The 24,075-nt window shown below is 38.5% G+C and overlaps 1 protein-coding gene across 3 annotated transcripts in view; it reads right to left on the bottom strand.

The window, feature by feature from the left end:
* Window positions 1-9,661, bottom strand: part of TOMM70 (translocase of outer mitochondrial membrane 70) — a 37,379-nt gene extending 27,718 nt beyond the window's left edge. For 2 of the 3 annotated variants that reach the window (XR_013337741.1, XM_077774829.1), the window contains exon 1: window positions 9,032-9,660. Coding sequence is in view for 2 of the 3 variants with exons in the window: in XM_077774829.1 (XP_077630955.1) it covers window positions 9,032-9,358 (327 nt within the window). In the remaining variant the exon portion in view is untranslated. Of the gene's footprint in view, window positions 1-9,031 lie in introns of all 3 variants that reach the window. The other variant, XM_077774830.1, reaches the window with a different exon arrangement.
* Window positions 9,662-24,075: the final 14,414 nt, after the last annotated feature.

Here is a 24,075-nt window from a genome sequence, read left to right as displayed (position 1 = left end):
CAAATCACCAAGTTGCGAATTTTCTTCCTTGCTTCCACTCCAGAAAGCAACCAAACTACATTTTTGGAGAGCATGACCTTGGTTAACATCCCTATCACCCTAAGCCTGCTCCATTACTTTCTGTCCAACTCTGTCCCTTCACTAATAAAAATGCAGAGAAGGGCGCCTGGGTTGTTTAAGCCTGCCTTCAGCTCAGGTCATGGTCTTGCAGCCCCAAGGGCTCCGTGCTGACAGCTCAGGGCCTGGAGCCTTCTTTGGATTCTTGTCTCCCTCTCTCTCTGCCCCTCCCCCTCTTGTGCTCTGTCTTTCTCTCTCAAAAAATAAACATTTTTATTTTTTTATTTTTTTAAAATGTTTTATTTACTTTTGAGACAGAGAGAGACAGCACAAGTGTGGGAGGGGAAGAGAGAGAAGAAGACACAGAATTGGAAGTAGGCTCCAGGCTCTCAGCTGTCAGCACAGAGCCCAATGCGGGGCTCGAACCCACAGACTGCGAGATCATGACCTGAGCTGAAGTCAGATGCTTAATTGACTGGGCCACCCATGCGCCCCTCAACAAACATTTTTTAAAAATATAAATAGAAGAAATAAAAATCCAGAGAAAGAATAGCATTCCAAGGACAGTATAGAAAAACTAATCATTTTGGCCCACTGATGAAATTTAGAATAAAAAGCTGGTTCACACAATGCCAGCCTTCCTCTATGTCAAGAATTAGACCCTATTTTCACAAGCTTTGAGGCCAAAACTAGGCAGGAATTTTTTTTAAATGCACTGGACAAAAAACTTTGTATTAGAGAACACACGACTAACAATTCTTTATGAGGGATTTTAATTCCATCCTACAAGAATCCTTTGCACTGCTTTTCAGTAATCCCCACCTGCTGCCACCAGTCTACATTCTCAAGTTATAATAAGAACTTTCATCATTAAAGATTCGAGTTAGTAAACAAGCCCAAAGACAATTCTGAAAGCATATTTGATAAATGAGAATTGAAGACTTTCTAATCTGAAACATAACAGGAACATCTTGAAATGCCAGTATATTTCATATGGCTTGTTTGCTCATCTAAAAGCTCATATCTTAAACTACTCAGGTAGTTTAAAAGACTATAAAGCCATTTCTGTTAATGGATCACTTTTGGTTTGGGTAGTTGTTTTCAGGTTCTGAAAATTCAATAATATTCTACACTAAAATTATGTGAAAATGCATCTCTCTCTGCATTTATTCAATACACTATTTTCTAATTGCTCTGAAAATTCTTTTTTTTTTTTAAAGATTTTATTTTCTTAATGTTTTATTATTTATTTCTAGGAGACAGAGAGAGAGAGACAGCGTGAGCCGGGGGGGGTCAGAGAGAGGAGTCACAGACTGAAACAGGCTCCAGGCTCTAAGCTGGCAGTCAGCACAGAGCCCGACGCGGGGCTCGAACCCACGAACCGCGAGATCATGACCTAAGCGAAAGTCGGACGCTTAACCGACTAAGCCACCCAGGCGCCCCTGAAAATTCTTTTTAACAAGTAAATTGTCATGTCATTCCTTGCTCAAAACCTTCCAGTAACTTCGCATTACCACTACCTACACACAAGACTCCAAACTTTCGTTACTCCACTTCAGCCACAAACTTAAGTTTCATACATGGTGTAAATTCAAACTTTGTCAATACTGGTTAGAAAACAGATGAATTATGAAAAAGATGTTTACATCTGCCTAGTATGTTACATAAAGTATGAATTAAAATGGTCTACTAAAAAACTTAGTTTTTCCCCCATCCATGATTTGAGTAAATTCCATCTCTTCATAATGAATAACCATTCAGCAGAGTCAACTCCATGATTCCATGTGATTCTGCTAAATAAATTCAACAAATATTTGGAACCAAATCTCACAAGCAGTCATAAAGTTAATGCATTAAGCAAAAGGGGTGCCTGGGTGGCTCAGTCCCTTAAGTATGGGACTTTGGCTCAGGTCATGATTTTGTGGTTCTTAAGTTTGAGACCCACTTTGGGCTCTATGCTGTCAGCACAGAGCCCGCTTCAGATCCTCTGTCTCCCTTTCTCCGCCCCTCCCCTACTCGCTGTCTCTCTCAAAAATAAACAAACATTTTAAAAAATCAATGTCAAAATTATTTTGAAAAATCTTTAGCAGAGCACCACACTGAAGATGCACGGTAGGTGCTATTACTATCCTCATTTTACACACAGAGCAACTGAGGGCCAGAGAGACTAACTTGCCCAAGGCAGGATTCAAACTCTAGCAATTCCATGCCAGCCTGCCAAAACTTTACTTCTGTACCGCATGAATTGTCATCCACGTTTTATTTAGAATATTATTAGAATCACACCTGGATTCACACTCTGGAACTGAAATAAAGAAAATAGATTCAGATATAATATCTTGCTAACTACTGACTTTAGGGCAAAAGGTCTTTAAATGAAAAGACAAAGAGAATCATTAGCACAATTAGATCTTTTTCTTTCCTTATGCCAAGCAAATATAACTGAATTCATTTTGGTTAAAAGCACATTTTGGGGCGCCTGGGTGGCTTAGTCGGTTAAGCGTCCGACTTTCGCTTAGGTCATGATCTCGCGGTTCGTGGGTTCGAGCCCCGCGTCGGGCTCTGTGCTGACTGCCAGCTCAGAGCCTGGAGCCTGTTTCAGTCTGTGACTCCCTCTCTCTCTGACCCTCCCCTGCTCACGCTGTCTCTCTCTCTCCTAGAAATAAATAAAAATAAAAAAAATTTTAAAAAAGCACATTTGATGTGACTCCACTGTACAACAATCAACAGGATAATCTTTATCCTGAAGCAACGTTAGAGACAGTTCAAGAAACAAGTAGACTGGCAGGTTCTCTAAAGAATTACCACTGATTAAAAAACCTGAAACCCCAATTCATATCAGGAAAATGTGCATTGGGTAATTAGTAAATTGTGTAACTAATAGCCAGAAAATTATTAGACCCAGTGTAGCAACTACATATAAGTACCATGCGCTAACTGATTGTGCCACTGGAGCTCCAAGTAGCAACTAGATATAAATACACATGCATACATCCAAAAGTATTTGGGTAAGACACAAGAAGTAAAAACAGGTAACTCAGGTAATAAATATAAAAGGAAACAATGAAAAGCACAGTAAATATGTATGTCTCCTCTCCACAAGCACTGTGCTAGAACTTGTCAAACAAGAGGCAAAACCTACTACAAATCTACCCAGCACCCTTTGCAGAGGCAAATCTACTTGGAAAACAAGTAACATTTAAACCAAAGGAACAGATATTAAGGTATAATGCCAGTAAATTTTAGTAGAATACAAAACTGAAAAAAAGCAGTGGAGGTTTGACAGTCAGTGAAAGTTACTTATAGGAATCTGCTCTGGAACAAAAGTGACTAATAAAGAATAGTCAGGAAAATACTCCAAGGAGGAAGACAAAGACGAAGAAGACGACGACGAAGACGACAACCAAGACAACAACGACGAAGAACAAGAACAACAACAAAAACGACAACAATACACACACAATTCAGACCAGAAAGGCTACTTCAAAACAAGTCCTGCAATGGTAACATTGACTACGTTACAGAAAGCTTTCAATGATACACATTTGACAATAAGGGCTCACTGTAACTTCTTAGCAAGTATTTACAAAGTATTATTCTGATAATAACATACAATTACAGTGAAAGGAAATGAACTGGACTTGGGTAATCTATGTGTAAGAAAATAAAATGGGTATCACCATAATACACATTTATATCCAGTGAAAATACATATGAAGTGGTTTGACAGTTTCTTTTCAATGGCTTCATTCTCTTAAATTTATCAAATTCCAAAAGCATATTTGAAAATTCAAATCCCAGCCTAAAAAAAGTAGCAGTCAACTGTGGAAAACTTAGCGCACAAGAAACAGTCTTTTAAAATACTTTTATCGACTAATTATTACTTTTATATGAACAAAACCTATTATATGAATAATACCTGAGATAATAAGCCCTTTCCCATATTATACCCCAATATTTCAAAAATCTACAACCAACCCCACCCATTAAGTCATAATACGGACCACTCTATACCTAAGAATCCATTTGTAAGAATGCAGGCTTTGCAGGATTATGGTTGTAGTTCACACAAAATCAAGTGATTTATAAATAGAATGCCTAAATAAGGTTTAAGACTGTCATACCAATTTCTAGGATAGACTGGCAGAATAAAAGTGAAAAGCTGAATTCTGAAAAAATATTCAACTTGTGGAGATGTGTGTATACACAGACACAGATGTCAAAGAATGAAGCTTCATTGGTACTCAACACCTGTTTTGGACCAGGCATTGTATTAGGTTCTGAGAATAGTGAGATAAACCAGTCCCAGCCTTCACATATTCAAGAGTATAGTAGGAAATATATGAATAAGCAACTCTAGTACCATGTGGTTAAGTGCTATGGAAGGGAAAAGTTCAGTGTTATGTAATCACATAGTTGTATGCCCAGGTAAAGGGTTTCAGAAAAGGTTAAATGATCTACACGTTGTGACTTGAAGGGTAAGAAGGTAGAGTATTGGGCAGTGTTCACAGAATATCTAAAGGCAAGAAACAAGAGGAAGTGTCAAGAGATAGAGTTGAAGAGTCAAGCAGGATCAAGATCATGGAGGGTCTTAAATGATGAAGAGTTAGAACTTTATCTGGTGGGCAAAGAACAGAACACTACTTAATGATTTTAAGAATGTGACTGTCAGGATTTTATTCTGGTAGTGACAAAATGGATTCAAGGAAGACAATGAGAGTAGCAGTTATTTAGTTGAAAAATGGCAGTGGGAATGTAGTAGACAGGCTTAAAACTTTTCTGGAGGTTTTCCTGGATTGGATGTGGAGAATATGCCAAGAGTTAAAAGTTAAGGATGATATCCAAGTCTCTGGTTTAGGAAAGTAGTCTCAGGAAAAACAGGAAGGAGTCTGGATGTGAAATACCTGTGAGGTAATCAATTGAAAATTCTCCCTTAAATTTGGGCCTCTTGAGAAGTATAGGCCATAGACAAGAAATTAGGGAGCTATCAGAGTATGTGACAAGTGAAGTTCCTGGACTGCAAGCAAGCATCCAATGAAGGTATGCAAAGCAAGAATGCTTATGATAGAACCATGAAGGTCACCAAAAGGAAGAGGTAGAGAAAAAAGCCTGGAAAGGAGACTAAGAATAATCAGCAAGGGAGGTATGAGGAAATTTTTAAAAGGCAAAGGAAATCAGAATACAGTATGTCATAAGTCACAGGAAAAGTTATGAAATTAAGAGAAGACAATATAAAATAACATCAAGGATCAAGTAAGATAAAGACTGAAAGGTATTCACTGTACTTAGTTATATAGAAATGTCACTGGTGACCCTGATTCTTTTTTAAAGTTAATTTATTTTGAGAGAGTGAGCAAGTGGGGGAGAGAGAATCCCAAGCAGACTCTGTGCTATCAGCAGAGCCCAACGTGGGGCTTGATCCATGAGATCATGACCTGAGCCATGAGATTATGACCTGAGCCAATAATAAGAGTCAGACACTTAACTGACTGAGGCATCCAGGTGCCCCAATGACCCTGATTTTTAAAAAATGACTAGAAACAGATCATTTGAGAGGCAAGAATTACTTCATTAAAAAGATGACTGAAAATACCAGATTACTCAGTCTTTGATCTAATTAAAATGCTTAAGTAGATTTCTCCTTTCCCATTCTAGAGGGCTGACTTAGATTACTGGTTCCTAACCATTTCATGGGGCAGAACTCCTGTGTAACATAAAAAAAAAAACTTGAACACCAGAATAACTGTATTTTTTATCAGATTAAAAACAACAGGATAGGGGCGCCTGGGTGGCTCCATCAGTTAAGCATCTTACTTCAGCCCAGGTCCTGATCCCACATTTCGTGGGTTCAAGCCCCACATCGGGCTCTGTGCTGACAGGTCAGAGCCTGGAGCCTGCTTCAGATTCTGTGTCTCCCTTTCTCTCTGCTCCTCCCCTGCTTGCAGTCTGTCTCTCGGCACCCCAAAAATAAATATTTTTTTAAAATTTTTTTAAATGTTTTATTTTTGAGAGAGAGAGAGAGACAGCATGAGAATCTGAAGACAGCCTCCAGGCTCTGAGCTAGCTGTCAGCACAGAGCCTGACGTGGGGCTCGAACCCATGAACCGTGAGATCATGACCTGAGCTGAAGTCAGACGCTTAACCAACGGAGCCACCTAGGCGCCCCAATAAATATTTTTTAAAAACACCAAAAAATCCCCAAAAGATAAAAAGCTACTATAACCAATGAGAGTTTTAAATAAACACACCTTTCAAAAAACCCTAAGTTTGAAAAAAAAAAGAAAAAAAAAAAGAAATACCTAAGCCATCTGTGCAGCCAAAATACCATGCTTGGTATATATGTGGGTGTGGTAGTCCTTTTTGATACCTCAGGCCCAGAGATTAAGAAGCCATATGGATAAGAGGATCCTTAAAGAATCTTTCCAACTTTGGAAATCTATAATTCTTCAAGTCTTTTAAAAAACATTACTGGAGCAAAATGGCACATTGTGGCAGGTTTTCCAAAGCCTCTAAATGGGAACATGATTTAATACTGTAAGTGCCTGAATCTCAGATGCTATCAACTGTAATTAGATGTCTTTCTTTAGTGAAATCCTAAAATCCCCATTAATTAAACAGAAATATGAATTTCTGCTTTTACTTTCAGGTGTTTATTTCAGAAAAAAAGATAATTGGATACAGTCTACATTGTACATGAAAACTGCAAGCCAATTTTATTAGTTCATTTTACATTAAGGGAAACATAGGCCAACAGACAAAAAAACACTGATTTTCCATTTTATTTTCACTGAGCCCTGGACAATATTTGTCCATTCCTCATTCCTTTAAAAATTACAGCTATTGCTCACGTGGAGGTGGAGAAAGAACAGTTAGGGCATCAGGATTCTGTCAGTTTTTCCATCAGTTGAAACAGATGACTTTCTTATTTACAAAATCCACTAAGGTTGCCAACTGAAAGGTGCTATTCAAATATAAAGCAATTTCTCCAACCACAGATAAATTATAATAAATTATAACTGGTGGTTAGTTGTATTTAGATAAATCTAATAATAATTCTAAGGACCAGACTATAAAAAAGACAAAAAATCGTCTTTCAGTATTTATTGGTCACCATCAGTTAAAACACAAATTTCCTTTAGAAAAATGGAAAAGACAGGACTACTGTTGCTTTATTGAAGAATCATTTAGTAATTCAAAGCAAGAATATAAGCCCACAAATTCCACAAGGTGAACAACCATATGCATAAGTGTTTTTGCTCAGTTTTATTTTAGGTCAAAAATACTAAATTTTAAAGCAGTTCAAGTTACAAAAAAGTCAATCTTAAAAATCTAATTTTTAACAGCAGTAAATTTTTTAAAAATTCTGATAAAACAACAAAAGACTCCAAAATTTAAAAATCATCATACTGTTAACCCAGACAATGCTGAAAAACTAAAAACAGGATTCAAGAAAACCTAAAATTTGCAAGACAGTTTGCTAAATTCTATATCAATGGTATACTAAATTCAAACACCAAATGGGTGAGACAGGGTAGTATTTGAAACTACAAAAGAAATATCAAAAAGTATGTGTAAGAATTATTTTAGTGATTATAGAACTAAAAGCTTGTATATATTTCTCATTCATTCATTATTCTTCCCTGATTAAAATTAAACTAACAAAGGCAATGAAAATGACCGAGAATTTCAGACTCCTCTTTAGCATTCAGAATCACCAATTTTTAGGGCTGGAAAAAATGAGACTAAGAGAATATTTTAATTCTCTTACTGTATGGGATGACTCTAAGATCAGAGTGATCATATGACTTTCCCAAGGTAACTATGCTGGAGAACCCACCATAAAGTGCACATTTCCTAGTTCTCACCCTCCACGGGTTCTTCCAGCATACTACACTGCATTTTCCTACATTAAAAGAAAGTGGGGTGGGGGGCAATGTTTGCTCTGCTATTACAAAGACTATCTAATGGCCTAGCACAACGTCTGACATATATTAGGCATTAAATTATGGTAGTTCACTCCCACATAAAGCTTCCTTTGAAGCTTATATCACTACTAGTAAAATCATGTCTTTAACCTGAATAATGTAAGGCGGAAATGACTTGCAAATGTATTTACCTAGGAGTTTTTTGACCAAAGGTTTCAATGAACTCTGATTTACTCTGGAATTACCACTGTACAATCCGAGAGGCATATAAATCCTCCACCACTCCCTCCCCACCCCCCCATCCCAGTACTGTTAAATGCAGCCAGGTCAATTGCCCACAGCTGTCAGATACCGAAAGGATTTAACAGTCTGTTCAACAACCATACAAAGTAGTTCACTAGATACTCTGATGCATGGCCTGACATCAAAGAACCTTTATCAAGCATGCCAGGCTTGGTCAGGTAAATTTTAGGGTAAAATTTAAAACCGAATTTAAGATGCTTCTACCCAGAAAGTTTAAGAACTCACTCCCATAAATAAAAAAGCAAATGCTACTCAACGACATTTCACTTTGCCAACCAACAGTCACTGTACTTACCTATCCCCTATCCTAAGAGACTTCAAAAACCGGGGGTGACTCGTTATTAAAGGTTATTATCGATCAAGTTCCTTGGAACTTGGAAATCACAATTTCTATCAACCACAATGTACTAACCGTTCACGGACTGTGGCTTCCTTCACTAAATACCATCATCACATCTGCAAATATCCCCCGTACCCAAAACACCAGAGATAAATGCTGTGTCACCGAGAAAGAACAAAAAACAAAAAAACACCAAGTATTTTTCTGAAACTAAAAGGAAGCTGTCAAAGGCAGCCGCTAACCTGTGCCCTCGGGCTATTCCAATCCCTACAAAAGCAAATGGAAATGTGCTTCCCTAAACCCATGTGCTGCCAGGCAGCTTCCGTCTGACGGGAAGCCCCCGGACCTGCACAACTCGTCAAGAAAAGGCACCCGCTTGGGTTCCACCTCCACGGCCCCTTCTCACCATTTCCAGGTGAGCACCAGAGCCCTCGGGATGTCCGCTGCCCGGGGCCGGACTGGCCCTCCCCTCCGGGGTCTTCCGCTCGCTGTTGCGCTTTAAACCGCCGGAGTCTCCTCGGCCCCCAGCCTCCCGGCGTCGCCGCTGCCGGCTCCACAGGTACATGGCACCTGCACCTAGCAGCAGGGGCGCCCCGACTGCGAGCGCCAGCTGCCATCGCGGCAGGCCCCCAGTGCCGGAGCCCGCAGTCGCACCGCCGCCGCCCACCCCACTCCCGGAGCTGGGCGCAGCAGCTGCGACCACCGCCGCCTCCACAGGCTTAGAGGCGGCCATGACTGAGGGTCCTCCGCCAACGCCTCACTGCCAGTCGCGGACGCTTCAGTCACCAGATAGCGTGCGAAGAAAGCCCAGAAGGAGGGAAGGCAGGCAATGAGCGAGCGAGCACGCTAGGCAGCAAGTGCGGACGACAGAAAAGGGCCAGAGGTCACCGGAAGCCCAGGGCATGCCGGGCCAAACCCTGCCGTCCTTCTCCTTCTCAACCGTAGGCGGGGGCGGAAAAAGGGGAGAATTACTTCCGGGGTAGGGGGAACAGGGCGGGAGAGGGTCGTCGTGAGTGGCCCTTTTTCTTTCCTTTCTCCCCCTCGCTATTTGTGACACTAGCTTCTGGGGTCTTGGACCTCCAGTGGTAGCCAATGTCGTTCTCTCCTCCTTCAGAGGTCCTCTTATCTAGGGAAGCGGAGGAGGGGCGCATATACGTAGGATCCACGCTGCGCAGGCGGTCGGTGGAGGATCTGCAGCCGCCCTAAGAATGGGCGGGAGTGGCTGAAGAGTTGTGAATGTTATTGGCTGGCAGGAGTGGTGGGCGGGGCGTAGCCCACATAGCCCAATTTATTGGTGGAATTTGGGCCTCGTTTTCCCGTTGCAGCCACGTAGGCGGTTATTAGGCTCTCCGGTCCCGGTTTTCTGTATTTATATCTGGGAAACCAGTGGATTAGAAGGAATTGTAAAGGCGTGTGAAAGAAGACCTCAAAGCTAGAGGCCTGTTGCGTCACTGATTCTTTTATTTCTACTATGGCCAGATTTTAGTTTGGAGTCTTTTGGATTGGTGGCAGATAGCAGAAATCAGATTTGGGGAAAACGGACAAATCTAAATTGGCTCCACCAAAATGGCTTGAACGGAGTCCCTGTGGTTAACCGTCGGCACCAGTTACGAAAGCGATGACGTCTCTGTGTTGTCATGAGGTTCTGGAACTGAGTGGGTAGAAATGCGAAGATCCAGAGTTCCCACTTACTTGCGGCTTTCAAGTACATAGTTGTACCTTGTGCTGGATTTCTCCTGACACCTCATCCCACATCATGATCCCTGGAGCACCCGCGCCCTCCGCATGTTTTGATCTGCCCACTGCCTTAGGTGTTTTGCACTAGCTGTCAGCTTTCTTGCTTAATGCCTAAACCGAAATTTCAATTCATAGCTTTCATATATCGAATAGCTTTGTCAAGTCCTTTCCCCGTGCTCTGCACCAGACATCTTAATACAAGAATTTACCTTGCAAGGAATTGCTTGGAATTCATAGTATTTTCAATTAAAAAAGACAAGTATTAATAAAGAATCAATTCAGAGCTATGGCTCCCTATTTCAAGTACACTGGTCTTCAGACCCTTATACTGAAAATTTACAAATGATCATTTTGCATTGGGGCACAACAGGATTTTCAACATCCCAGTAGAGCTACATAAAAATAGAAATATAATTTACTTATTAAGTGGCACCAAAGTAGACGGATTAAATGAGAATGGGCTGATTTGAATGTTTCAGGATCATTGCTTTTCTCCTGCTTCATGTAGATTCCTATTAGTAAATTGCTTTCAGGTAATGGGAGTCCTTAGCAACAGACTAAAAAGATGAGCTAAAAATAACAGCAATAGAATTGAGTTGATCAAATAGTGGTTGTTGCAGGCAGTCCTTTTTTCTTCCTAATTCCTAACCCTCAAAGACAAGTCTTCTAGTCCTTAATGTAATTTCTCCCTTGCCTTTTCAGAATAGAGTTAGGATTTTTCTTTCCTGAAATTTCCATTTTTTAGCAGCCTTCAGGGGATCGTAGAAAGTTAGTAATTACTATTTGGTAGGAACTAAGTCATATGAAGGTTTTTATTTTTAGCTGTTACTTATTTACCGAAAAAGGTTACATTGTAATGGTTTCAATCCAAGTTATAAAAGGTTTACTCTGAAAACTCTCCCTGTGCCTAGCCACCCAGTTCCCTTTCCAAAAACATCAGTGTTAGAGTTTCTTGAAAGACTTTAACTAATATTTATCTAAAGGGCTGGTTTTGTTGGTTTGATTTTTAAGATTGTCATCAGTAAATGAATTTGTTCTTGTCTCTTTTGTGATTTGTTAAACATAACATTTTCATTCGCTAGCCTATTCATCTCTTTTCTCCCATTTTCTCTATCATTTCCTAATTGATTATAACATAGAACTGAATAAAAAATGTCACTAGTTCTATGACCTTACTGACCTGATGCATTCATTTCTAAGCTGTGAAAATACAGCTCTCACACCTTTATATATGAAAGACTTAACTATATAATATTTAAGGTCTTTTTAGTATATTGTTTGTTGCAAAATAGCTGACATTCACTGCCTAGTTTTCTATTTTTCTAAAATTTGAAAGGAGGTATGTAAAATTGTCTCTAAGAAAACTGAAGTTTCGTATATGTGAATACAGGCATTTTCTTTTTCTTGGTAGCTTAATGGAACTCAATACAAGGTTTCTTTACCTCTTCTCTGGCCTGTTGAATGAGGTAGAACATCTGATGGACTGGGATGCAAAAGACCTGAGTTTTGTTTTAAAGTAGGCACCATACCCAACATGGGGCTTGAACTCACAACTGTGACATCAAGAGTCACATGCTCTACTGCCTGAGCCAGCCAGGTGTTACAAGACCTGAGTTCTTAGTCTAGATTTTAATACTACTGAGCTATATGTGTGTGTGACTGTGGGCACCAATGTGACCAGTGGATTCAATGATTTCTTTTTTTGTTAATGTTTATTATTTTCGAGAGAGAGAGAAAGCACAAGTGGGGGAGCGGCAGAGAGAGAGGAAGAGAGAGAATCATATGCAAGTTCTCTCCCAATCTCAGCCCATGGGGAGCCCTACACGGGGCTCCACACATCTTGACCTCACCACAGTGAGAGCACAACCTGAGCCACTATCAAGAGTCTGTCACTTAACTGACTGAGCCACTCAGGCACCCCAAATTAGATCATTTCTAAGGCTTCTCATAACTTTAAAATTGTACAATTCTATGCCCTCAATTGTCATTGCTACATGAAAGGCTTATTTGTAGAGTTGGTAGATAGCTGCTTGATTGTTGTTTAAGCCTTCCAGCGAGTCCACAGACATACTTCTATTAAGCACATACAGACACAGCTAGATTTTCTTTCAACTTTTCCTAAGGTTTCCTTCACTGAGAAATTACTGGAAAGAATTCTTTGCACTTGTTATCTCTACTTATTTACATCCATTTCATCCAAAATCTCTTGTAATCTGGTTTCTAACTTTATTACTATTCTGAAACTACTTTAAAGGTCACTTAATTCATTGTTTGTTTTTGGCCTTCATATGCTTTTACTGAAGCACCTGATACCATTGGTCATTCCTTTCTTGACACATTGTTTTCCCTGGCTCTCAGGAGATGAAATTCTGGTTCTTCTACTCTCTGACCAATTTCTAGATGAATACTGTCCAAAAGAACTTTCTGTGATGTTTGGAAGTATTTTCTATCTGCATATCCAAATTGTATGATCTGTGTCTATTGATGTCCAATAGCCACATGTGTTTATTGATCATTTGGAAATATAGCTAGTGCGACTAAGTTTTTCATTTTCATTTAAATTGACTTAAATGGCTTCATGTGACTCACTGTTACCATATTGGACAGCACAGCTCTAGATCATTCTCCATTAGAATCCATTAGAATTTGTCATCTCTTCCTTGTCTGCCATCTCCCCATTAGTAACCAAAGTATGTCCCATTGCTTCAGGTACCATTTCTCTGAAGATCATCAATATCTACATATCACCTGTTATGACTTACCTGTTCACCTCTAGCCATATAATTTTCTGAGCAGCTTTGCCTGGATGACTCATTTTTAAAAATATAACTTGTCATCTTCCCTCCTCATTCTTTTCCTTTGTAAAATCCTTGTTTTCTCATAACACCACTGTTACCTTACTGACTACATATATTTGAAACCTTGGACTTTTTGGACCTTTCTCTTTCCAACCCTATCTACCTAGCGCAAATGAATGTGTATATATATATATATATATACACACACATATATATGTAAACATACATACATACATATATATATGTAAACCCAAAATCTGTGAAATCTTGAAAATTCTTTTGTACAATAAACACTTTTCTTCCTTTTCATGCCTTCTGCATCTCCTAGTTTAAATATATGAAAACACTGAAAAGTGTGTCTGACACATAACAAAGGCTGAGTAAATCACTGTTTCTTCCCTTCTTTTTTTCTCTTATCTCTATTTTCCTTATCTTTTCCGAATGCTGTATTAGCTTCCCAGCTTCCAGTACCTCTCTTTTATGTGTGCCCTGCACCTAGCTACTAGATTACTTTTCCCAAAACATAACTCCAATTTCATTCTTGAGCTCAGAAACATTTAGACCTTCTCTACTTCCTTTAAGGTTAACTGCCTGCCCACCCTCACCTCCTTCCATACACTTCATCTATTTCCTTGGTCCACACTCATAGCACTCAGCAGTGTTTGAAATTATTTATTTATGTGACCCCTCATAGGATATAAGCTCTTGAAAACTTTGTTCGTCTTGTACTCCAGAGCCCAGAAGATGGTATAAAGGTTAATTTTATCAAGTCAACTTGTCCACAAGGTGCCCAGATATTTGGTCACACATTATTCTGGGTGTGTCTGTGAAGCTGTTTTTGGGTGAGATTAACATTTGGGTAAAGCAGATTGCCCTTCCTAATGTGAGTGGCCCTAATTATTTGAAGACTTGAAAGGAATAAAAAGGCTAATCTTCCCGCAGTAAGAGGGAGGTTCCACTGCTTGACTGCGGGGAGCTGGGACATTGTTTTTTCCCCCTGCCTTTGGAATTGAACTGAAACATTGGCTCTTGAGTCTTGAGCTTGCTAGCTTTCAGGCTGGAATTTGCACCATCAGCTTTCTTGGGTCTCTCTCTCTCAACTACAGATCTTGGGACTTCTAAGCTTCCATAACTGCATGAGTCCATTCCTTATAATAAATATCCTTATAAATATATATATCCAATAGATTTTGTTTCTCTGGAGCATACTAAGTAATACAAATTTTGGTGCTAGGAGTGGAAGCTACTCTGAGAAATACCTAGAAATGTGGATGTGGCTTTGGAGTTGTGATGGGTGGAGGTTGAGAGAGTTTTGAGTTATGTGCTAGGAAAAGTCAAGATTGCTGTGAGGGAACTATTGGTAGACATAAAGACATTTAAGACAATTCTATTGAGGGTTCAGGAAGAAAAAAATGAGAGATGGAGACCAGGCATCCATTTTCTTACTGAAATACATAAGTAATCATGAACAGAATGTTGGTAGAAATATGGATGTTAAAGGTTATTTCAATGAGGTCTCAAAGGAAATGAGGAACAGTTTACTAGAAACTGGAGGAAAATAATCTTTGTTATAAAGTGCCAAAGAACTTGGCTGAATTGTGTCCTAGTGTTTTGTAGAAGGTATGACTTACGAGTGATAAAATTGGATATAGAAGGTGTGGCCTGGGTCCTCTCTATTGCTTTTAGTAAAATGGAAGAGGAGAGAAATGTACCAAAGAAGGAACTGTTAAGTAAAAAAAGAACTAAAACTTGAAGACTGGAAAATTCTTAACCTATCCATATTGCAAAAGATGAGAAAGGTTGTTCTCAAAGAAAGAAAACAGTAATAGTATGGCTGAACAACTGTTTGATAGATCTTGAGTACAACTCATGGGCTTCATCACCCATCTCGGCAGAGCCAGAAGTAATACCAGAAGAAACACTGCCAGCTGGGACTAAAGAAGACCAAAAAAAAAAAAAAAGAAAAAAGAAAAAGAAAAAAAGAAAAAAGAAAGAAAGAATGAAAAACAAAAAGAAAAGAAAAAAAGTAGGGGAAGGGCAGAATGAAGGAAGTCTATTGGACTTTAGGGATATTATAGCATGAGACAACATGGGACCATAGAGCTACTCTGCTATAAGCGTGCTTTATCTTTCCAAAGGGAACAATGACCCCAGAAGCTGTTCAAAAATCAGGACTGCCATTTCCACTACAGACTCAGGAGTCAGTATGGTTCTTCCTCTATTTCAAAGGGTGGGCCCACCAGGATGGCCCCACCCAGTGCCTCTGGGCAGAGTCACCTTTGTAGAAAGCTGCATGGACAGGGCTGCTCCCCTCCCCATTAAAGTGACCCTGCCACCCAATTGGGCCTTGAGGGCAGAGTACGGAAACAAAGAGAATCACTCTAGAGCCTTAGGATCTAATGGAATTTGCCTTACTAAATTTTGAACTTGTTTGGGACCCCTCAACCCTTCTTTCATCTTTCTCCTTTTCCAAATGGAAATGTCTATAATCTGTCACATCATTGTATTTCAGAAGGAAATAACACGTCTGGTTTCACAGGTTCGCAGCCGGACGGGAATTCTGCCTGAGGATAAATCATATGTTATGTCTCACTCAATTTTTTTTTTCATCTGTGTTTGATTTGGATGATGTTGAAACAAGACTTTGGACTTTAGATTTTAGAGTAGATGCTGGAATGAGTAGTTGGGGGCTATTGGGATGAAGTGAATGTATTTTGCATGTGAGGACATGAGTTTTGGGGGAATGGTGTCTCACTCACTGTGCCTAAATCTGTATTAATCTCCTAGGGCTGCTATAATGAAATACCATAGACTGGGTGGCTTGAACAACAAAAATTTATTTTTCACATTTCTGGAAGCTGGGAAGTCCAAGATCAAGGTTCTGGCCAATTTGGTTTCTAGTGAGAGCTCTATTCCTGGCTTATAGATGGCTTCCTTCTTCCTGTGTCCTCACATGACCTCTCTTTTGTGTGTGTGTGTGGTAACTAAGAGAGCACAAGAGTGAGTATTTACGTGCACAAGTTCTTTAGTGCCTCTTCTTAGAAAAGCACTACTCCCATAGGACTAGGGCCCCACCTTCATGATATCATTTAATTCTAATTACTTTCCAAGGCTCCATCTCCAAACACCATCACATTAGGGTTTAAGAATTCAACCTAAGAATTTGGTATATGGGAGGAGACACAAACATTCAGGCCAAAGCATATAGTCAGCACTGAATAGATACTCTTTTAAGTAAATGATATTGAAGGGTATCAAAAAAGGAAAAAAAAAATGACATTTAGGAGAGAATAAATAGAATTTTCCTTTACTTAAAACAGTATTTGGTGTCTACTATGTATGAGTCTTCCTTTAAAATACTTTTGAGTCTTCCTTCCCAAAATATTTGACTGGAAATTTCTTAAAACATAACTCTTTTTACCTTGTTTTATAGAATATACTTGTCCTGCCTCATCTATTAAACTATAATCATTCCAGATCAGAAGCTATATCTGATTCACCTTTTATACAGTGCATAACACAGTGTCTCTTGTAATGCTATATGTCAGCAAAGGAATGTGCTTTGTCTTCCTGCATTAGACCTGCACAACAATATACATTCCCCCCCACAACTCCTACATTGCCATAATTATTTGTTTTCATGTGCTACCCATATTCAGTTTTGTGTCCTTGAAGGGTGGGAATCATGTTCTGGTCATCTTTGTGCTCCTACATCTATGACATGGCTGAGCATATAATAATTGTTGTTCACACACTTATTTTATCCACCCAACCTGATGCCTGAAACATGGTCAGTGCTGAATAAAGAGTTGATGAAGTGTTGAACAATTCCCTGACTGCTGCTTCATTTTCATTACTGTTGCCAACATTAATAATGTAATGCTACCATTGCTGTCCAACCACAGGTATCAGCTAAGAGACCAACTCAGTTGCTGTCACTTCTGCCGTCACCAGAAACAGTCTGCTTCACCACCATCCAGTATCATGCTATATACTGGTTTCCAGTCCCAAGGGTTGGTAGTCACTGTTACCACCTGCACCACTGATGCTGCTTCCATTGGGACCTGATTAGTTTGTCCTTCATACACTACTTATGATATACAGAAGTCCATATTTCCTCTGAGCCCTCATGCTGTTAATTTTTCTCCTAATGGATTCCGCCTTATTCAACTTCCATCAAACCATCAGTTGAGTGGGTGGTACTTCTTTGTTCTCAGGGGAAATGTCACGTTATGATTCAATCAAGTGGCTGCTCTTTTTGCTGTCAGAAGGAACTTCTGCATTTGTCCTTAGGGAACAATTTACAGTAACGCTAGTTCCCTTTCCTTAGCTGTGATTGATCATGCATGAGTATACTTGATGCACACATTTGCCACCTTTCTGCCCACTCACAGATCTCATAATGTGAGATCTTTCTATCCTCATCAACTTAGTTCATCACCACCCACAAGAATTTCTGTCATTTGCAAATGTGGAAATGTTGCCTTGCTTATAGTTATAAAGATATTATGTATAGGCTACATGAACTGTGCCCTACACAAGAAAGCTGGATCAAGTTGGGGCTGAGGTCCAGCCTACATTTATTTCCTCATAGTCTAGTATCAGGCTGTGTCTGCCTGGACAAAGGTGCTCCTTTTTCAGAATTGCATGAAGATACTGGTCCATTACTAAGTGATGGGCCTGCAGTAGAATATCCACCAAAAAAGGGTACCATTTTTGAATTAATTCCTATTAGACTAATAGCCTTGGCTATACAAACTTGATCTTAGAATTGGTCTAGCACTGAACCTGAGAGCCTCTAGGCTATACTTCCCCTATTTTTATCTTTTGTTGTTTTTCCAAGCCAGTGGAAACTAGCTTCAAATCCAACAAAGAGGAAGAGACTCAGGTTTTGCTAAATTATGAAAAAATGTAAAACCGTAAAAGATAGTCTCTGTGTCTATGTTCTTGTTATCTATTGCTGCTTAACAAACTATCCTAAGTGGCAGTGGCTTAAGGCAACTTAGTGGCTTTGAACAACTATGTTATTATATCTTAAAGTTTTATTGCTCAGTAACAATCAGGGCAGGCCTTGATTGACTCTTTCGTTCATGTCAACAGTTTATTCTCCTGGCAAACAGCCTGGTCTGGAGGGTTCCAGGAAGCCTCACTCAGTGTCTGACACTTTGGTGGAAATGGATTGAAGTCTGGATTCATTTCACACTACTCAGGGGGACACCTTCTTGTGGCCTTTCCAGCATGGCAGTCGGGGATGTCAGACTCATGCCACAGGTCAGGGTTCCTAGAGAGAATATTCCAAGAGCCCTAGAGAGAAGCTGCATAGCTTTCTGAAAGCCTTGCTCTGGCACATTTTATGGGTCAGATATATTACTAGGGCCAGCCAGCACAGATTCTTGGGGGAGGTGAGTTAGACTCCAACTTTCCATAGGAGAAGCAGCAAAAAAGTTGCAATTATTTTTACTCTACCACTATCTTCTACTAAGATTTAACCAATGTTACTATCTTGCCATATTTGCCCATGACACACTTATAAAAACATGTTTATTATAGAAGTTTGATAAAGATCATCTGGAAGTCTAAATAAATTATCATACCTAACAGTGAAATGTGAGTACTTTTCTCTTTGAAGTCAAGAATCAGTCAGGGATTTCGTTTCTATAACATAGTACTGAAGGTGTTAGCCAAAATAATAAGACAAAAAAGGAAATAAAAGGAGATTGGAAAGGAAGAAATAACTTTTCATTATTTACAGACAATCTGATTGTCTCCATAGAACCCCCCCAAAGTATAATCTACTAGAAATGATAAAATAATTTAGCAATGCTACTGGATGAAAGATTAGCACTATTCTCAAACTAGTCCCTTATGTTTTCCAAACTATTGGCTATTTTGTGATTCTCCTGTTCTCAGGTCTGGCAGATGCCCTGTTGCTTCCTTCTTTTTCCTCCTGCATGGATAACTATCCCAGGTTTTAGCTTTTGGTGATTTGACCCACACTGTCCACTTGGGGGTGGAGCCCATCTTGTCACCAATATTTGCTGTAGAGTTGTCTATGAGTATGTTCCTCTACAATTGCTCTATTGGTTTTTTATGTGGGGATTCAGAGAGATTGAACACCTATGCTTTCTTCATTATTATCATCCCAGAATACCTCCAGCTCAACACATTTTGATCTTGTAGCTACCCATTTAGAGACGTTTCTTTTTCTTAGCACTAGTCATTTTTCTTTTTACTTGTATTATGAGATAATTTTGGATTCACAGAAAGATGCAAGTAAATGCACACAGAGGTCCCATGTACCCTTCATGCCACTTCTTCCAATATTGGCAACTTGCATAACTATAGGAAAATATCAAAACCAGAGATCGACATTGATACAATCTACAAAATTTACTCAGATTTCACTAGCCATACATTTACTCATGGCATGAATTCTGTGCAGTTTTCACACATGTGTCATGTAACTACCATTGCAATCAAACTATAGGACTGTTCCATCATCACAAAGCTTTTCTCATGCTAAACTTTTATAGCCACAATCCCCTGCTCCCATTCCTTAACACTTGGTAATCACGAATCTGTTCTTCATCTCTATGACTGTTATTTCAAGAATGTTATATAAATAAAATTATATAGTATGCATTCTTTAAAGACTTTTCACTCAGCATAATTCTCTTAAAGGTGATCTAAATTGCTGTGTATATCAAATCTGTACATTCATGTGTAGGTTTTTGCATGAACATAGGTTTTAATTTCTCAAGGGTAAATACCCAAGAGTGCAATTGCTGGATCATATAGTAGTTGCATTTTTAGTCTATTTATTTATTTGTTAATGTTTATTTATTTATTTTGAGAGAGAGAAAGAGAGAGAGCATGCACATACATGCCCATGAGCTGGGGAGGGACAGATATAGGGAGAGAGAGAATCCCAAGGAGGCTTCTTACTCTCAGCACAGATTTCAGTTTGAGGCTCGATCTCACAAACCGTGAGATCATGACCTGAGCTGAAATCAAGAGTCAGACGCTTAAATAACTGAGCCACCCAGGCACCCCACACTTAGTTTTAAAATGAACTGGCAAACTATTTTCCAAAGTGACTGTTCCATTTTTAAGTGCTACCAGGAAGGCAAGAATGATTTAGCTTCAAGTGAAATTAGTCAAAGAAAGACAAATACAAGACTTCACTCATATGAGGAATTTAAGATACAAAACAAATGAAATAAGGGAAGGGAAGCAAAAATAATATAGAAACAGGGAAAGAGACAAAAACACAAGAGACTCTTAAATATGAAGAACAAACAGAGGGTTACTGGAGGGGTTGTGGGAGGTGGGAATGGTCTAAATGGGTAAGGGGCATCAAGGAATCTACTCCTGAAATCATTGTTGCGCTATGCTAACTAGCTTGGATGTAATTTAAAAAATTAATTAAAAAATAATGATTTAGCTTCTCTAGCATTTGGTATTTACACTAGTTTTAAAAAAGTTATCCATTCTGATAGGTGTTTATAGTGATAACTGATTTGTCTTTAAGTTGCATTTACCTGATGGGTGATGATGTTGACACCTCTCCATGTGCTTATTTGCTATCTGTATATCTTTTTCAGTGAAATGTCTTTTATATCTTTTGTTCATTTTTTAATTGTATTGTTCTTTTAATGTTGAATTTTGATGGCTATTTATATATTCTAGAAACTACTCCTTGTTGGATATATTGTTTGCAAATGTTTTCTCCCAGTCTTTAGCTTTTCTTTTCTTAACAGGGTCATTTACAGAGCAAAAGTTCTTAATATTATGGGATCTATATTTATATCTGTTCCTGGGTTCTCTAATCAGTTTTTCCTTTTATGAATTACACACCTAGTGTCAAATCTAAGAACTCTTTGCCTTGTTATTTTTTTTTATTTTTTAAGATTTTATTTTTAAAGATTTTTTAAGTTTATTTATTTACTTTGAGAGAGAGTGTGTGTGAGCAGGAGAGGGGCAGAGAGAGAAGAGAGAATCCCAAGTAGACTCTGTACTGTTAGTGCAGAGCCCGATGCAGGTCTTGATCGCACAAATTGTGAGATCACAACCCGAGCCAAAATCAAGAGTTGGACACCCAACCCACTGAGCCACCCAGGTGCCCCAAGATTTTATTTTTAAGTTATCTCTACACCCACACTTACAACCCTGAGATCAGGAGTCACATGTTCCACCAACTGAGCCAGCCAGGCATTCCTCTTTGCCTAGTTCTTGATCTCAAATATCTTCTCCATTCTTTCCCCCAAGAGCTTCATAATTTCACAACTTGTGTTTAAGTCTATGATCCATTGTGATTTAAGTTTTGTGTAAGGTGTGAGATATAGGTCAAGATTCATTGTTTACTTTTTTTAAAGAAAGCAAACATACATGTTTGCGCACTGCCAAATGGCTGCTGATTCATTTTTATTTTATTTATTTATTTTTTAAAATATTTTTATTTATTTCTAGGAGAGAGAGAGAGACAGCGTGAGCAGGGGAGGGTCAGAGAGAGAGGGAGACTCAGACTCTGAAATAGGCTCCAGGCTCCGAGCTGGCAGTCAGCACTGAGCCCGACACGGGGCTCGAACCCACGAACTGCGAGATCATGACCTAAGCGAAAGTCGGACGCTTAACCGACTAAGCCACCCAGGCGCCCCGATTCATTTTTAAAAATGTGAATGTCCAAATGTCCCAGCACCATTTGTTGAAACTCCCCTGCTCCACCCCCAAAAGTGCTTTTGCACTTTTGCAAAATCTAGTTTAGATATCTATATTTATATCTGTTCCTGGGTTCTCTATTCTGTTCCATTGGTCTATGTGTGTCGTTCTCTATCAATACCACACTCTTTATTATTGCAGCTGTACAGTAAGCCTTCACATTGTATATCACGATTTTCCTACTTTATTCTTCATTTTCAGAACTGTTTTTTAACTATTTCATGTCCTTTGAATTTCTATGAAATTTAGAATAAGTTTTTCTATGTCTACAAGCACCTTGATAAGTATTTGTATTAAACCTCGAGGTCAGTATGGGGAGAAATGACATCTTTATTCTGTTGGCTCTTATAATTCATGAGTAAGACTTTCCATTTATTTAGTCTTCTTTGATTTATTTTGTTAGCTTTTTGTCCTTTTCAGCATACAGATTCTGTACATGTTTTGTTAGATTTGTACCCAAGTATTTCATTCTCTTTGGAGCAATTGTAAATGGTATTAAATTTTATTTTTATTTCCATATATTCATTTTTAGTATGTAGAAAATGCAGTTAACTTTTCTTTGTATTGAGTCTGTATCTTGTGGCATTGCTGAAACTGACCTCTAGGTTCTAGGAGTGTCTTTTGTATATCTACAATATGGAGGACAATCTGCTTTACTCAAAGTCCACCACTTGAAACATATATCTCCTCCAGAGATGCCATTTGCAACAAACATGGATGGATCTAGAGCTCTAAGTGAAATAAATCAGACTGAGAAAGACAATTACCATATGATTTCAATTATATGTGGAATCTATCAAATAAAACAGATGAATAAACAAACAAAAAGCAGAATTAGACCTATAAATAAAGAGAACAAAGTGATAGTTGCCAGAGAGATGGGCAAATGGATGGAGAGGAATGAGGGATACAGGCCTCCAGTTATGGAATGAACAGTTATGGGAATAAAAGGCACAGCATAGGGAATGTAGTCAATGATATTGTAATGGTATTGTATGGTAGCAGACATAGATACACTTGTGGTGAGCATAATATAACATATGGAGACGTTGAGTCACTATGTTGTACACCTGAAACTAACATACCATTGTGTGTCAACTATACTCAAATAAATTTTTTAAAATTTTATTTGCCATAAATAAATAAATAACAGTTTATACTTAAAAAATGTAAGTCTCATCCAAAAACACCTGCACAGAAACATCCAGAATAATGTTTGACCAAACATCTGGGTACCATGGCCCAGTCAAATTGACAAATATTTTGAGACGTTTTCTGTGTCATTAAATCCCTTGCTTTTTTATGATGCATAGAATTCTGTTGTAGGAATATATCATAATTTATTAGCGTGGTCTCCAATTGTCATGAGTTTAAGATGTTCCCATATTTTTGCTATTTTAAATAATGTTATGATGAACAAATATCATTTGTTGTACCTGTTTATATACTCATAATACTAAGAAGAGAAATTTCTGGATCAAATAATATACTAAGAAGAGAAATTTCTGGATCAAATAATATACTAAGAAGAGAAATTTCTGGATCAAATAATATGAGTATTTTTAAACATCTTCTTAATATATCTTGCTATATTTCTTACCAGAAAGACCATCTTCATACTAAGAATATATGACGTTTGATCCTCAGAAAAGATAGTTCTGGACCTTATTAAAGTTTTTATTTATAATTGTCTGAAGATTATCCATTGTTTATGAACTCAAACTTTCCAATTTCTTTTCCTAAATGTCATGTTTTGTCACAGTTTCCTTTAAATATTTGGTGATCTACACCATTATTGAACATTGTAAAATTTTGCCCCTCTTAGAAGTGAGACTCACAGGATTCTTTCATTCCTTCAGTTCTTTTCTGCAGCATTTCTTATGGGGAGGCTTGTAGACTCAGATTAAAAAAAAGTGCTGGGAAATTACCCTTAGGTTCTGTGAAATTGTAATTAATGACTGGCAGGAAGCCTTTTCTGAAGAATAACACACTGATGAGCTAAACTGATACAGTTTTTGTTTTTTTGTTTGTTTGTTTCTTTCTTGTTTTTTTTTTTAATATAGTGGTAAATTTTAACAAATAGTATGGGCAATCTGTTTTAGAATCATAGGTGCTCAGGGATCAACAAGACCTTGAGAGGCCATGTAATTAATAATGCTACTGGAGGAAAAGCTAGACATATTCCATCTCTGGCAGA

The sequence above is a fragment of the Crocuta crocuta genome, unplaced genomic scaffold (genome assembly GCF_008692635.1).
Source record: "Crocuta crocuta isolate KB4526 unplaced genomic scaffold, BGI_CrCroc_1.0 scaffold6, whole genome shotgun sequence".
Taxonomy (NCBI): Eukaryota; Metazoa; Chordata; class Mammalia; order Carnivora; family Hyaenidae; genus Crocuta; species Crocuta crocuta.
The sequence above is the reverse complement of the archived record's forward strand: the minus strand, read 5'-3'. Positions and strand labels throughout refer to the sequence as shown.